Below are 13,730 nucleotides of genomic sequence, written 5' to 3' on the forward strand. Positions count from 1 at the left end.
GCCTTTTGCTGAGGGGGTGTCGGGAGGTCTCCTTGGGGCACTGCAGCCTGGCTCACGCAGGTGAGGAACTGATGGATGCAGCCTGGGTGCAGGGCCCGCAGACCCCGCGCTCCCCAGCACCTCCCGCCTGCAGAGGAGTGGGGCCGGCCGGTCACCGCTCTCCACATCAAGGGCACAGCAGCTGAGCAGCTCACGGGGCCCTCGCCCTGAGCCATTATATTAATATCAGAGCTTACACCAGGACGAGAGCTCAGCCAGGCTAAATACCTCGCACACAAGGGCTAACGAATGCACAGCAGCCCTCAGGGATCCCCGTCAGCCCAGCCTAACCCGGAGGGGATTTTTCTCCAGGGTGTGCAGAACATCCCCCCGCCCCGTTTCAAATAAAAGAAGGAAAGCAATGGGTAGAGCCCAAAAGAACTGATGGAAAGGAAGGGCTCAGGGGTAGCCAAGGAGAAGCCAGTTAGAGGAAACAAACCTTGCGCCATGCCCTGTGTACAGCATCCAAGGAGAAGCTCAGCAGCAGGGTGCTGGGAGGATGTCCAGCAGATGTCCCAACCCAGTCCTCCCAGAACAGAAGAATGGGAAAGTCAAAGACAAGAGCCAACCTATTTCACCTGCCCAGAGCTGCTGGGAAGTGAAATGCCCTGAGGGGGTAATGACTCACAGATTAGGAAGGGCTTTGTACACCCATGTTAATCCTTCACTGTGTCCTTTGGATTACAGCAGCCAGTGAGGAGTGCGGATGCAGACAGAGCCAGCTAGTTTGCTTCCTCCCAGCCTCACCCATGAACAGCCACTGGTTGCCAGATATGGGGAAAATACAAGGATTTTTGGGATCAAATGTAAGGTTTAGAGTTGCTTGCAAGTGGTTGTGCACAGACAGGAGAGAGGAACAGTGAGCGATGTTGTCTAGGATGGAAAAGCTGGTGAGAACCACCCGTGTCTCATCATCAGTGATGCAGAATGGGGCTGCACGTGGCCAGGGGTGCCCACCAGCTTTCCCCAGTTAGGAGCACAGACTGGAAAGCAGCAAGTAAGGAGCTCCAGACATCACCTCTGATAGGATGAAGACTAACCAGTTACTGAGGCAGCTAAAGCTCTGCAGCAACACAAACATAGTTGTTCAGACCAAGAGTATTATGAGACCAGGAGAAGATAACAAATCTGTAATCCACAACTCACCATATAAAGACAAAAGTGAACAGCTGCCCAAAAATCCCCATCAGGAAAAAGCACTTTGACACCGAGCTCTGCCAGCTCCCAGCCCCTCACTGCCCTACAACCTCCAAGTCTTTATGGAGTCAGTTTGGCCAGATACAGGAATTTTTGCTGTGCAGCTGGGTAAACCTATAGCAGACCCTGGGGTTGGTAACCTAAATTAATCAGAAATGTTGATGTGATGAAGAGAGGACACTTCATACCCACAGATGGTCCTGCTGGGATAAAGCTAACTAGAGCGATTACATGGTGAGTTCGGACTGCAGGGTCCCACATGACTTTGGGAGGTGACAAAAGGTGGGCAGTTTATATACACCCCTCTATGCCAGCCCCAGCTGGGAGAGGAAGGGCATCCTCTTCAGCTGGCATCTTCCTCAGCCAGCCTGGATATGCCAGGCTCATCCTTAGCCAGCACTGACCCCAATACCACAGGGAAGGCGCTGCCAAAGCTCACACATATAAGTAATTCACAACTTCCTAGAATTTTCTACAACCAACAACTCTCTTTCTCCAGCTGTAGAAACAGATGCACCATTTCTAGAGATTTTGGATTTCTGGCCCAGGCAGCAGCCAGCTCCAAAAGAGAGGAAGGAGGACCTAAGAAGCTTTGTGAAACCTTGTGCAGCAACACCTGGATCTCTGCTCCTCATCTTGACCTCCTCCCCAAGAAGGGGCAAAGAAAGCAGATGAAATACAAGGGCTTCGTTCAGGCTGGTACAGCCATGGGATGGGATGAGCATGCTGTTAAAGAGTGCTGCATCCTATGGTGCTGTGCTTCCTCCTGGCTCCCACATGGGAGTTCATGTCAGCTGGAGCTGTGGCAGAGCCTCTTGCACAGAGTGCATCACGGCTGGACCGTGCAGCTCAGAGCCTGGGCAGTGTCTGCTGCTGGCTCCACAGTGCCCGAACAGAGTATCAGCAGCTAAAGCCACATCAATTCCTGCAACTGGTGCTTAATCACAAGGAAAGTATTTCCATAGAGGATAAAGGCTACCAGTCTGAGCACACACATTTGAGAAAAGGAAAGTAAATGCTTTTATTTGCAGTAAATGGCTGCAAGTGGGAGACCCATGGCCTTGGACCGTACACGGATCCATAGAACTCACACAAAATTGCACTCACAGATCTTCTTCTGCTTAAAATTTGAGAATTTTTCTGGTAGATTCAAGGACCTCAGCAACAACGGGCAGCATTCCTGAGGCAGGAGCTGCCTGAGGGAGCCATTTTTGCCCATTATGAGCTCGTGGGGGTTTTGCCTGTTGAAGTCTAAGCTGTGCTTCACTGCTTCCAGGCCAGTCTGTTCTCCGGTTTTCATTCTCCAGCTTGGATTTCTCCAGCTGTCCTTGGAGAATAAAGATCTTCTGCTTCAGCCTCTCCATGTTTATTTCAGCATCCAGAACCCGCTGGCTCATTAGCTGAAGATGACACTCACTCTGCTGGGCTAAGGACTGGAGCTCTCGGACTTCCCTCTCTCGTTCAGCCTGGCTGGCCTTCAGCTGATCCTGCAGGCTCGACACCATGCACACCTGTCTCTTCAAGTTGTACTGGAAGGTGTTTAACATTCTCCTGACCATGGCATTGTCCTTCCTGAGCGCAGCATTCTCACCCTCGAGCCTGTCATACTGCTTCCTGAGCACGTCGTATTCCTCCCTGGGCATGACATCCTCCCCCATGAGCACAGCACTGTCGTCCTTGAGCTCTTTGAACACCTGCCTGAGTGCAAAGTTCTCCGACATGAGCACGAGGTTCACATTCCTGAGCATTTCATTCTCTGACCTGAGGAGGATGTTCTCCTGCCTGAGCGACTCGTAGGTCGGCTGCAGGGACGGGGACTCCCTGTCCTCACTGTCCTCCTCGTGCAGCACGTGGGGCTCCGCTCCCGTGCTGCTCTCTGGGTGTCCCACATAATGGTCACCAGCACAGGCCCGTGTGGCAGTGGCCTCTGTCCCCAGGTGCTGGCCTGAGCTATGCTGGAAAGATTCATGGAAGCCACTTGGTGCTGTGCTGGCCTTTAGGAGAGCAGGCCCCCTCTGATGCCCAGGAAGGTGATAGGTCGGGCTGGGCTCCTCATCTCCAGCCAAACTGTCAGACATTCCCATGTCTTCATAAAATGGTTCCTGAAACTCCTGATCTTCCTCCTCAAACTCCAGTGCAGGCTTGGCCAACCCCACTCGTTTATCTTTCACCATGTAAGAGAGCCTGGGTTCTCCCAGATCCTCTGTCTGATTGTCATCTCTGCTATCATTGCTCTTGGACAAGGGTGAAGGACGCTCAGAGTGGCCGGAGTTCCCTGATTCTTCACTGTCATCATCATCACCACCATCTTCATCATCACCTTCCAAGCCTTGAGATTCTGGATGGACCATCATCATTAGCCCAAAGATGCTAAATGGCTGCGGCATTTTTCAGGATGCTCTGGGCTGCAGCAAACAGGAGAATCCGAATTGTCCTCCTGGAGTGCAGGCCGTGCAGGCCGTTGACACTGATGAGCAGTGTGCCACCTTCTGCAGCCTCAGCAGGGCTTGGTGTGGCCACCAAAATCCCTCTGTTTAGAACACCAGGATGTTCAGGAGGGAGAGGAGAACCACATACCTCTGCATCTTGTCTCTGGGGACAACTGGAACCACCAACATTCCAAGGTCTGTGATGTCATCGAGTTCCATGTGTGCTGAGCTGTCAGAAGCAGGGGAGAGGGAGGAAGCAATCAACTGCTGTCCTGATTCTGTCTAGGTCTGCATTAATTTTCTTCGTAGTAGCCAGCACAGTGCTGTGTGTTGGATTTAGTACGAGAACAAGGCTGATAACACAGACATGTTGGAGTTGTTGGTGAGTAGTGGATTACTCTAAGCCAAGGACTTCTCTGTTGCCCATGCTCTGTCAGTGAGGAGCTGTGCAAGAATCCAGGAGGGAGCATGGCCAGGACAGCTGGTCCAAACTGGCCAAAGGGATATTCCATGCCATAGAACATCATGCCCAGTATGTAACTGGGGGAGTTAACTGGAAGGGACTGATGACTCTCTGGGGACACACTGTTCGTCAGTCAGTGGGTGGTGAGTAATTGGGTTGTGCATCACTTATTTCTCTTTAGTCCTGTTATTCTCTCTCTCTGCTCATTATTACTATTACTACTATTATTATTGATAATAATAGTAATATGATTCCCATATTTATCATTATTGTATTTTGTTTCAATTATAAAATTGTTCTTATCTCAACCCACAAAAAGTTTACCTTTTTTTTCAATTTCCCTCCTGCCTGGGGCTGGGGGCAGTGAGAGGGAGAGAGGGGCTGAGTGATACATAAGTTGCCTGCTGGGGTTAAACCACAACAACTGCAAATGTGTTTTTGGCAGCAGGGGGATAAGCTGTCTTCCTGGCTGCAGAGCTGACCCCAGCTTGGGGATGCTGCCAGTGGGCAGAGAGCAGCTCATGAAGCCACCTGAGACCTGCAGTGTAAAGGAGGGACAGGGACCATCCAGCCCGGGTAGCAGCATGGGTCGGAGGGGACAACCCTGTCCCACAGGGTACCGAGACATGTCCACCAGCAAGGTCAAGCCACTGGCATTTTGGTGGGGGCTCACCCTGGACAGGGGCAGGAGACATCACCAGCACTTTGGCCAGAGGCACCACTCCAAGCTGAACGGCCAGTGAAGGGTCCACGCTGTGGTGCTGCCAATCTGATTCATCCCCTGCTGCCAGCTGGCACAGGGAAGTGTTAGTAATACCGAGTGCCACAAACTCAGAGCGGCACGAGCCAGGAGACGAACAAAAATAAACACATTTCCCACTTCCACCCCAACACACCCCCACAGCGCGTGGTGCCGCCATGGGAAGGACAGACAGGCAGGGGAGCAGCCCTGCGCTGGGGACTGCTACCACACTGGGTCACTCATTGTCCCTCCTCAGCAGCTGGTGGCCCAGGGCCACCACTGACATCCCTGATGGCAAAATTGATGCCGCCAGCTTGGCAAGGCCAGGGGCCTTACCAGGAGCCCAAATCCTATGCAAATGTAGTTCAAATGGCTGTGAAAAGGTCCCATTGCAACTTGGAAACCTGGAACACAAATGGAATGAAAGGGGAAGGCTCAGAGGTGTCTCCAGCAGAAGGGGATTATATTCATATCCTGAACGGGCAGCTGCCTGTCACATGGACAAGGGGGAGGAAAGCCTGGCTGAGGACAGAGACACGAATCCAGAGCATGCCTGAGGACATTTCTTGGAGCTTGTTCTGCCTCCTGGGACCCACATGTGGAGGAGGAAGCTGCAGGGTCAGTGGCAACTCCTATGGAGTGGGATGAAACCAAGCTGGTGGGTGCAGCAAGGAGAGATGCTAGGCAGGAGGCGGCATGCATCCCTTTCCATCCCTCTGCTGCCTGCGCCAGGTATACATGAACACCCATGTATTTCACGGCCTGCAGAAGCCCCCAGCACTCTGGGAAGCAGCTGCAGCAGGGACATCACAGCCACTGCCTTGCAGCATTGAAACTGTCAGCCAGGTGGGTCTCCAGGGGCCAGCAGCTGCCTCCAGCCCCAAAGCAGGCGCTACCCTTCCCTGTTTCCCAACCACTTTCCCCCTCCTGTGTCTTAGATTGAGCGATGCCAGGACACCACCACGGTGCTGCAGTCATCTCCTCCTTCCCGTGTGACACCGTGCTCCAGCAGCACAAGCCATCACACCAGCCCACACTGCCACCCCGGTTCTGCTCTGGCCCTGAGCAGACACGTGGGGCTGCACTGCTGCTGTGCCTTTCCAAGGGATCTGCAGGCTAATAAGGTCAAGGCGCTTGGTGCCGGGGCAATGACTCCATCGCTGCATCCCTGTACACAGCGCAGCACCTCGCACGTCCTGGTCTTTCTCCAGCCCCTGCCAGTGTAGATCATATATTGTCAATCCTTCCTTAAATTTGCAATGGAAGAGTCTCATGAAACAGAACAGAAAAGTCCACGCTAAAGCACTCCCCCACTTCTCTTTTTATAACAACCGTATCTGGTGCTCTGGGACATACACTGTGAGCGACAACGATGGAAAAATCCCAGGGTATTTTTACACTCCTAGTCTTTGCTTTATCTGGAGTTGTCTGGCAAATGCTTCCCTCCTGTCTGTGGTCAATACCACAGCCGCTGGTTGCGCTCCGCTTTGTGCCTTTGTCCCTGTTACCGGCTCTGTAGCACCGGCTGGCTTGGGATCAGCATCCACAGACCCATCCTGCCAGCTCGGGCACGCTGACAACACGGCAGACGAACTTCTCGCCTCTTGGGGAGTCAGGGCGGAAACACCCACAGCTGAGAAGGGACCTCTTTGCCTTTTTGCAGAGCCTTGCAGACCCACAGCATTCTGTGTGTCCTCGCCATCCTCTTAGTAACTCCATCTCCTCTGCTATTGCTCATGAATATTCCCAGGGTTCGTGCCAGGGCTCACAGGGCAGCTTGGTGCCATGGGGGGCTGTCCTGCCACACGAGTCAGCGGCCGAGCTCTCGCTCCTCTGTGCCGGCAGGGCAGGGTGCCAGGCGCTGTACGAGCACACGCGAAGGCACAGTCACCGTGCAGGAGAGTTTTACCATATTAAAAAGGCAAGTGACATATGGAAGGTGAGGGGAGGAAGCTGTAATCAACTCTATACCATTTTTATATACACACTTCTGCCTTTTCGTTCAATAATTATAAATAGATTAAGTGCCAAGAGTCCCCATCTGCCCCTCAAGGCATGATCTGCTGACCAGTTTCCCTCTCCAAAAGAGGATTTTATTCATGTGCCCCTGCCCGGTTTATATTTTGGAGTCGAGTGAGAAGGGGGGATATTTTTTCCCCCTGTGAAGCTCTGGAGCCTGAGGATGGGTAATATGAAAACAAAACAAAATGATTTGAAGTTAAACCATCTCAGTGTGTGACTCAGAGCTATTCATAGCTCCCTGAAGCCAGCTGCAGCAACGGAGCCAGAAGGATTCTGCCCGTATTATTATTCCAATTACCATCTGAATTAAAAGTTTGAGCAGTGATCAACCCACATGCTGATGGGAGGGGGAGAGAAGAAAGCGAAGAGAGAAGGAGAGAAAGAGTGAGAGGGAGAAAAAAACACATAAAAATGGGAACCACACAAAGGTCCCCAGGATGACAAAGTCGGGAAGAGGCACAGAAAGGTGACAGCATCACCTCCTGCCTGCTCCCACACCACCCCAGCGATCCCTGCTGCTGCTGCACTGTCCAGACAATGGCGCTGCAAGAACAGCTGCCTGCTCCCCAGCATCTTGGACTAGAGGGGGGATACCCCGCAGTGGGGCTGGTGGGATTGGCGCTGGCATTCACCCACTCTTCTCTGGCCAAAATGGGTCTGGGGGTACAAGACAGAGGGGCTGGGGGTTGACTGAACAGGATTGGAAGGAGAGGATGGTGCTGGAGTGGCAGCTGGGGAGAAGTCCCTGCTTTTTCTTGCTGAGCGAGGTAGGTGGGTGTTATTCTTTGTAGCTGGCATCAGAGGAAAAATTAAATGCTCAGAAGGCCCCTGGCCTTCCCTGGGTGGCGTTCTTGGCCAAAAAGGAATGGAGATTTTGTAGTAGCCAGGGTGCAGACCGCATCCCACCTGCTCCTGAGGAAACACAGGGGCTGACATACACCCAGCACCCTGCCTGCCAAAGCCACAGACTGGACCCTGGAGGGTTGATGCAAAACCTGCAAGAGCTGAAAAACTGAAGGCTCTGGGCTGTCCCTGAGGTCCTCATAACCCAGGCAGATGCATTATGCTCAGGTCAGCTCCTCCAGCTTCCCAGCACAACTGCACAGTGCAAAGGGCATCTTCCCTAATCCCCTCCTCCTTGGAATTCCCTTCACTGGGCGTCCTGCCCTGTGGGAGCTCTGATGTAAGGCCATTCCCAGCAGCATCCATGTGCTTCAGCATCTTTTCAGCACAAAGTGCCTGGCCATGCGGGGTGTCTTGATGGCTTTTGGCTACTCAGGGGACAAGGATAATTATCGGTGTGCAGGAAAGGGGGGCAAGGGTGGCTCACGTCATCTGCCTGCCTGCTGCAGTTGTGCTCTTGACAGGGCAGGGATGGACTGCCAGTGACTCTGCCAAGCGCCCAGCAAGGCAGGTGCCTGCAAATAGTTTATGAATGATGATAACAACAGTGACAGCAGCAAGGGCGAGCAATAACCAGGGCAAAGCCTGCTCTGCGGCAAGCCCCCGATCGAGAGAGGCTGCAGCCGCTGCTCCGCACCCAGCTGCCGCACGACAGCTGAGTTCCCAGCCTGGCCTGACTGCTGAGCACTAACCCATCAGTGACAGGGAAAAAAACCTCCCTTCACCCCCCTTGTCACTATGCTAACAAGGAGCTGAGCAGAGTCACGAGCCTCCTGAAAGGGCCCCAGCTTCTCCCCTTTCAGCCATGCCTGCTAGGCACCAGAAACAGAGCAGAGGGAGCATCCCAGGTAAGCTGCAAAACCGCATTCCCGCGGATCAAGTATTCCACTACAGGTTTGCTGACTTGTATTGCTGCAGCTTGATCCGTCAGGTTTAACCAACACATCTGGAAAGTGTCAAGACTAAGTGCTTCCCAATTCACGTACGAAGGACCTTTTCCCCCTCCTTCCCCTACCCCCCAGCTCTCTGACAGGGTGGGGCTGCCATCGCGGGCAGGACAGGGCTGGGGGAGAGCAGTGAGAAGCGGGACACGGCGGCTGCATCTGCACACTGCCAGGACTGCGATATCCCCCCCGCCATCACTACGGGTGGCTGTCATACCCCTGCTCCTCCGGGCTGCGACAGTCGCTCCCGCTGGCATCCTGCCTGCTCACCTGCCTGTCGCCTGCTGGCACTCGGTGCTGCCCGCAACTTCTGCCCGCTCACCTCCACCCAGGCACGAGGCTCTTTCTTGCTGGTGGGAACAACGGGAACAGGAGAGGAGAGGACTTTCTGGGGCCGCTGTGTCTGGTCCCGTGGCAGGCACCGCCTCTTCGTAATGCCATCGAGCTTTTCAGAGGGATGAAGCGCCTGTCTGCCCAGCCTCTGGGATCCCCAGTGCCCTTCAGCCCCGCACTCACCGCGCTGCTGGCGGGGCCAATCTATACAGCTCTCCCGGGGCTTTACCCTCCTCTACACCAGAGTCACTTTCGACATCCACTTGCTCTAAGACTCCTTTCAGCTGGTCAGTCTGCGCGGGTGCTTAAGCAGGCTGCCAGCAGAAAGGGAGCGGGCGAGAGGAGAGGGGAGAGCGAAGCTGAAGGCAGGGGAAAGGAGAACAGGCAGCAGAGAGGCAGCTGGGACAAGGCCAGCAGCTCATTGTACCAATGCTGGTGCTGCTTGCCAGGGAGGGAAGGAGGTGAGGAGAGGTGTCAGGGTCGTTTCTCTGAGCCTTTTGCAGGGGACAGAATGGAGGATGCTGCTTCCCTCATTATCGAACAGCACCAGGCTCCCTCTGAAGTGTTTCAGGAGAAATGTTGCCATAGAAATAAAACAGCCGTCCAGATTGTGAGGGGCAGACCCACTGCCATGGTGGCAGGAGCGTGGGCAGAGCGGCGGCAGGAGCCCCTGGCTGGCAGCGAGGGGGGGTGCTGGGCTGGAGGGTATCTTGTTCTCCATCCTCCACTCTCTAATTTCCAGTGAGAGCAGCAGTGGTGTTGCTGTGCCAGCATGGCTGGTGCCGAGAGACGGTGGGCATCTCCTGCCCAGGTAAATCAGTGGGTTATTGCCAAAACTGTCCCTGAAGCAAGCTGCCTGCTGCCAGGATCCCAGGAGGACAGGCATGGAGGTGCATGGGTCTCTGGGGCCACTTGGGACAGGGTCACACTGCAGCCGGCTCCCATCCCTCAGCCGCCTATGCCACGGCACCGCCTTCACTGCTGGAGAACGAACCTGAGAGGTCTGAGGGTGAGAACCAGCTGAAAAGCAGCCCTTGCCTGTCCCAAGCTCCCCACTGCCAGACAGTCAGCATCTCTCCCAAGAAGGGGCTTCAATCCCAACCATCTCCATTAAAACCACGTTGCCTGGCGAGGAAAACCGGTGCCGGTGCCTCTGGGGGTTCCCTGCGAGGCCTCTCCTTGCCCTGGTAAGGGGCACAGGAGCAGTGACGTCAAGGAGCAGGAATTCAGCCTGACTCAGTTTCGCAGCGCTGCGAGGCAAGCGCAGACGGCTTCGCTCAGCCCGTGCCATTCACAGAAAAACGAGCGCCAGCGGGAGGCTGGGAGCCGCGTGGATGAGTAAGGGATCGATTGCTAAGACGCCAGCATCCATCTATTGATTCCTGGCCGCACAGCCGGGTTAAGCCAGCCCAGCGCAATAACGAGGCAGGAGAGGGGGACTTGCTGAGGGCAGAGGGCCATTAACTGCTCTGCTCTGCGTCCGCACTGATGTCAGTGCCCTCCTCCCCCTTGCCGGCACCCTCCTGTCACTGACACCACCCCAGGGATGCAGCTGCTTCCCGGGCGTGGCCGATGGCTGAGCTTGGGGTGGCCGAGAGGATGGAGGGGCCAGTGGGGACCGGTCCTGCCAGGTAACTCCATCCCTCCCCAGACACTTCCTCGCTTTCCGGTTTTCCTTGCAAACCATGGCAGGAGGCTGCAAGGGATGAGGACCACTGCCAGCCCCCTGCCAGCACCACGCGTCGGGGCACTTGATCTCAGCACCCAAACAGGGAAAGATGGAAGAAGAAAAAGGTGGAGGAGAGGGAACCCACTTCCCTGCAGATCAGCCCTCTCCAGCTTATCCTCTCTGTGGCCATCCTCACCATCTGTCCTTTTCCCTACCACCCCCTGTCCCCACCAGATTCATGCTTCCCTCCTAAGGTACATATTTCCCCTGTACTTATTATTATTTTCCGTGACTGCAAACAGGAGAGGCCACACACTGCTGGGGTGTTTCCAGCTTCTGTGGGTGCCATTCCTGGTGGTGAATGGAGAAGGGACATATTCCCATGTCTGTCAAGATGTACTCCCCATGCACCTGCCTGATCCCTCCCAGGCTCTGGGTAACCCCAAGCCCTGGGCTCATCTCCACACCTCCCACCTCCTGTGGATGCCTCCTCCCGAGAAGCCAAGGAGGGCAGAGAGCAGGGGTTGAGGGTAGCCTTGGAGCTACGTCACCTCTGCCACACATTCCCGTGTGCGCTGTCACCGTCTGCCCTTCAGAGCACACCCGCCACGGGGAGCAAGGGGAGAAGAGAGAGGCCCCAGAGCTGCTGTTTGCTTTGCCATGGATGGAATTAGGGCTGAGCAGCGGGAATAGGAAACTCCAGGCTCTTGCCAGAAGGATTTGGTTGACTCCAGGCAATTTGCCCAGGAGGGAGGGCCTTGGGGGCTGAAGGGCCAGGGATGTCCAAGGTGATCTGCCAGCACCATGCAAACCTGCCTGCCCACTCCTGCCCTGGCGGGGAAGCCGACCTTGCCAACAGGGAGTAAAGGCAGACTTTCTCTAGTACTTTGCTCATGGCTTCCTCCTGAGCTCCTTCACCCAAACCCACTATCCAGAAGACCCTTTGCACTGTGCCTATCTGGGGGTGTTGGACCACCAGCAGCAGGATCAGCCATGCTGGGACTAGGAGAGGTGGAAGGCAAGGGAGAGGGGGGCAGGTCTGAAGCCCAAAATCTCCACAGACAGCAGGAGAACGAACACGTCCCCTTCAGCCCCATTTGCACCCAAGAGCTTGGAGAGCAGGTCTCCAGCTGCCTTCTTCCCTGTGAACTGGCCGGGACCAGCACAGAGAAGAATCTACAGAGCAGGAGAAACAAAAGGTGAGCAAGACCCAGCCCAGGGCGAAGAAGACTCTAAGAAAACACGGGGAACTGAAAAAATGAAGAAGTTACCTGCAAAGCGACCGAAGTCAGGGTGGCAAGGGGGCGGGGAGGGAAGTTGGGGAGGTTTAGAGGCAGGAGCCCACCCCTGCCCCTCGGCCCGCGGCCGCCCCGGTAGCTGTACGTGCATACGCCATGCACACAGGCAACTTTATTATTCACTGGCACGCTCACACGAAGCCACGCATCTCTCCCTAAGTTATATTTATAGCTGTTCCTCGGAGCGAACGCAAATGAAACAATACATTATTTTCCTAAGGGAGAAAAACCCTTCCCGCTCTCATGCCGGTGAGGAGAGCAGAGCTCCCGGGTACCGCCTCTTACCCGGGTCCTGCCGAGGGCGGCCGCCCGCCCCCGCCCCCAGCGTCAGAGGAAGGGGGAAGCGGCCGGTTTCTCCATCTCACCATGAAATGCCTCAGCCGGACCGGAGGAATCAGGGAAGTCTCTCTGCAGTCCTCGCTCGCCTCCAGCCTAGGTTTATTTTTTTCCCCTCCCGAAGAGCTACTTCTCCGCTGCGACCTGCTCCTCTCCTAACTCTGCCCTGCCCACGCCAGCGCTCTCCTTCTGCCTCTGCCTCTCAGAATTTTTTGCTCCCAGGAGCGTCCATCCCACGGAGTGCTGATGTGCCTTCGTGGCTCAGCGACGGGTTCAGGTCTCCCCCTCCTGCCTGGCTCCTTCCTTCTCTGGCATTATTTGCCCGTGCCCCTTGCTGCCCCCCTGCTCTAGTCCCCAGACCCCCCTCTCCCTGACACTCTTCCTCCCTTTGCGCTCCGCTCCCTTTCCCTGGCTGCCTCTCCCCCTCGCTGATTGCTATGCAGTCTGTAGCTGAGAAGTCAGTAACTCTGTGGTAGGATCCAACAGCTTTCCGCTACTTTAGCCCATCCTCGCATGTGAGCTCAGAGCTGCGGAGCCGCCATGGGGGAGACGAGAGCAACCATCGGCAGCGGGAAAGGGACGGTGGGGCCGCCAGGTGCCCCCAAGGAGGTGAATCCTCCTCCTGGGCTGCTGCACAGAGATGAAAGGACTACCGTCAGAGCGTTTTTTCCCACCTGGATTTGGGGTGCCGGGGTGACACCTCGCCCTGTGGAAGGACCAGGCTCTCCCAGCTGATGCAGAGTGTTTGCTGTGGGGCATTGCCTCCCCACTCTACAGAGCTGGTGATTTCCTGCCGGGATGGGCAATGCTGGGACAGGAGCGTGGACACGGAGGGGCCAGACCCCAGGGCTCCAGGGTAGTGCACAGCCACCCTGCCAGGAAACCTGTCCAGGAAACCTCTTTCTGTGTCTCCATGGCCAGCAGCATCTCAGAGGCTTGAAAAAGGTCACTTCTTGGTGACAAGGAGAGAAGGTGGGGGACTCTGCTGCAGCAAAGCCAGAGGCTGAAGAGACCCCTGACCACACAGGCAGTGGCTGTAGGCACAGGGTCCTGGGGACAGCCCTGCTCCAGGACAGCGTTGTTTGAGGACATGGCTTCTGTCTTGGTGTCTCACCTGCTGTCCCCAGTGTTAAGGCCTGTGCTAAAAAGCCAAAAAAGACCAAAAAACCATTTTTTGAGTCTCCTCTGGCCCCCAATCCTGCATCGACCATGACCCTCCCTCCCAAAATCATCCCAAGATGTGGCACATGGGATGACCCCTGCACAACACGCTGTGGAGCCTGCTGTCCCCCGCCAGCACCAGTGAGTGCTGCCATGGCGAGCACAGCCCGCTCCCACCTGGCAAAGCCCCTGCC

General features: G+C 55.5%; 3 protein-coding genes across 5 annotated transcripts in view; 1 reads left to right on the plus strand and 2 right to left on the minus strand.

The window, feature by feature from the left end:
- Nucleotides 1-13,466, minus strand: part of KCNJ4 (potassium voltage-gated channel subfamily J member 4) — a 19,878-nt gene extending 6,412 nt beyond the window's left edge. The window contains exon 1 of one of the 3 annotated variants that reach the window (XM_008636449.2): nt 12,325-13,466. The gene's annotated coding sequence lies outside the window, so the exon portion shown is untranslated. Of the gene's footprint in view, nt 1-478; nt 661-9,009; nt 9,280-12,324 lie in introns of those variants that run through there. The other 2 variants (XM_017738046.1, XM_017738045.1) reach the window with 2 other exon arrangements.
- On the minus strand, nt 2,244-4,296 carry LOC103618226. Its single transcript, XM_008636609.2, has one exon. It carries the CDS (start codon nt 3,621-3,623, stop codon nt 2,358-2,360), a length of 1,266 nt encoding a protein of 421 aa, XP_008634831.1. The 5' UTR covers nt 3,624-4,296; the 3' UTR covers nt 2,244-2,357.
- The window catches only part of KDELR3 (KDEL endoplasmic reticulum protein retention receptor 3), an 11,430-nt gene continuing 10,615 nt past the window's right edge, over nt 12,916-13,730 (plus strand). The window contains exon 1 of the mRNA XM_008636610.2: nt 12,916-13,029. Within this exon, the coding sequence (XP_008634832.1) occupies nt 12,916-13,029 (114 nt within the window). The remainder of the gene's footprint in view (nt 13,030-13,730) is intronic.

This window comes from Corvus brachyrhynchos, unplaced genomic scaffold, assembly GCF_000691975.1.
Source record: "Corvus brachyrhynchos isolate BGI_N302 unplaced genomic scaffold, ASM69197v1 scaffold56, whole genome shotgun sequence".
Lineage (NCBI taxonomy): Eukaryota > Metazoa > Chordata > Aves > Passeriformes > Corvidae > Corvus > Corvus brachyrhynchos.

What these genes read in the sequence shown, in the direction of transcription:
- LOC103618226 (XM_008636609.2), bottom strand. Translation starts at nt 3,623, where the DNA reads ATGCCGCAGCCATTTAGCATCTTTGGGCTAATGATGATGGTCCATCCA.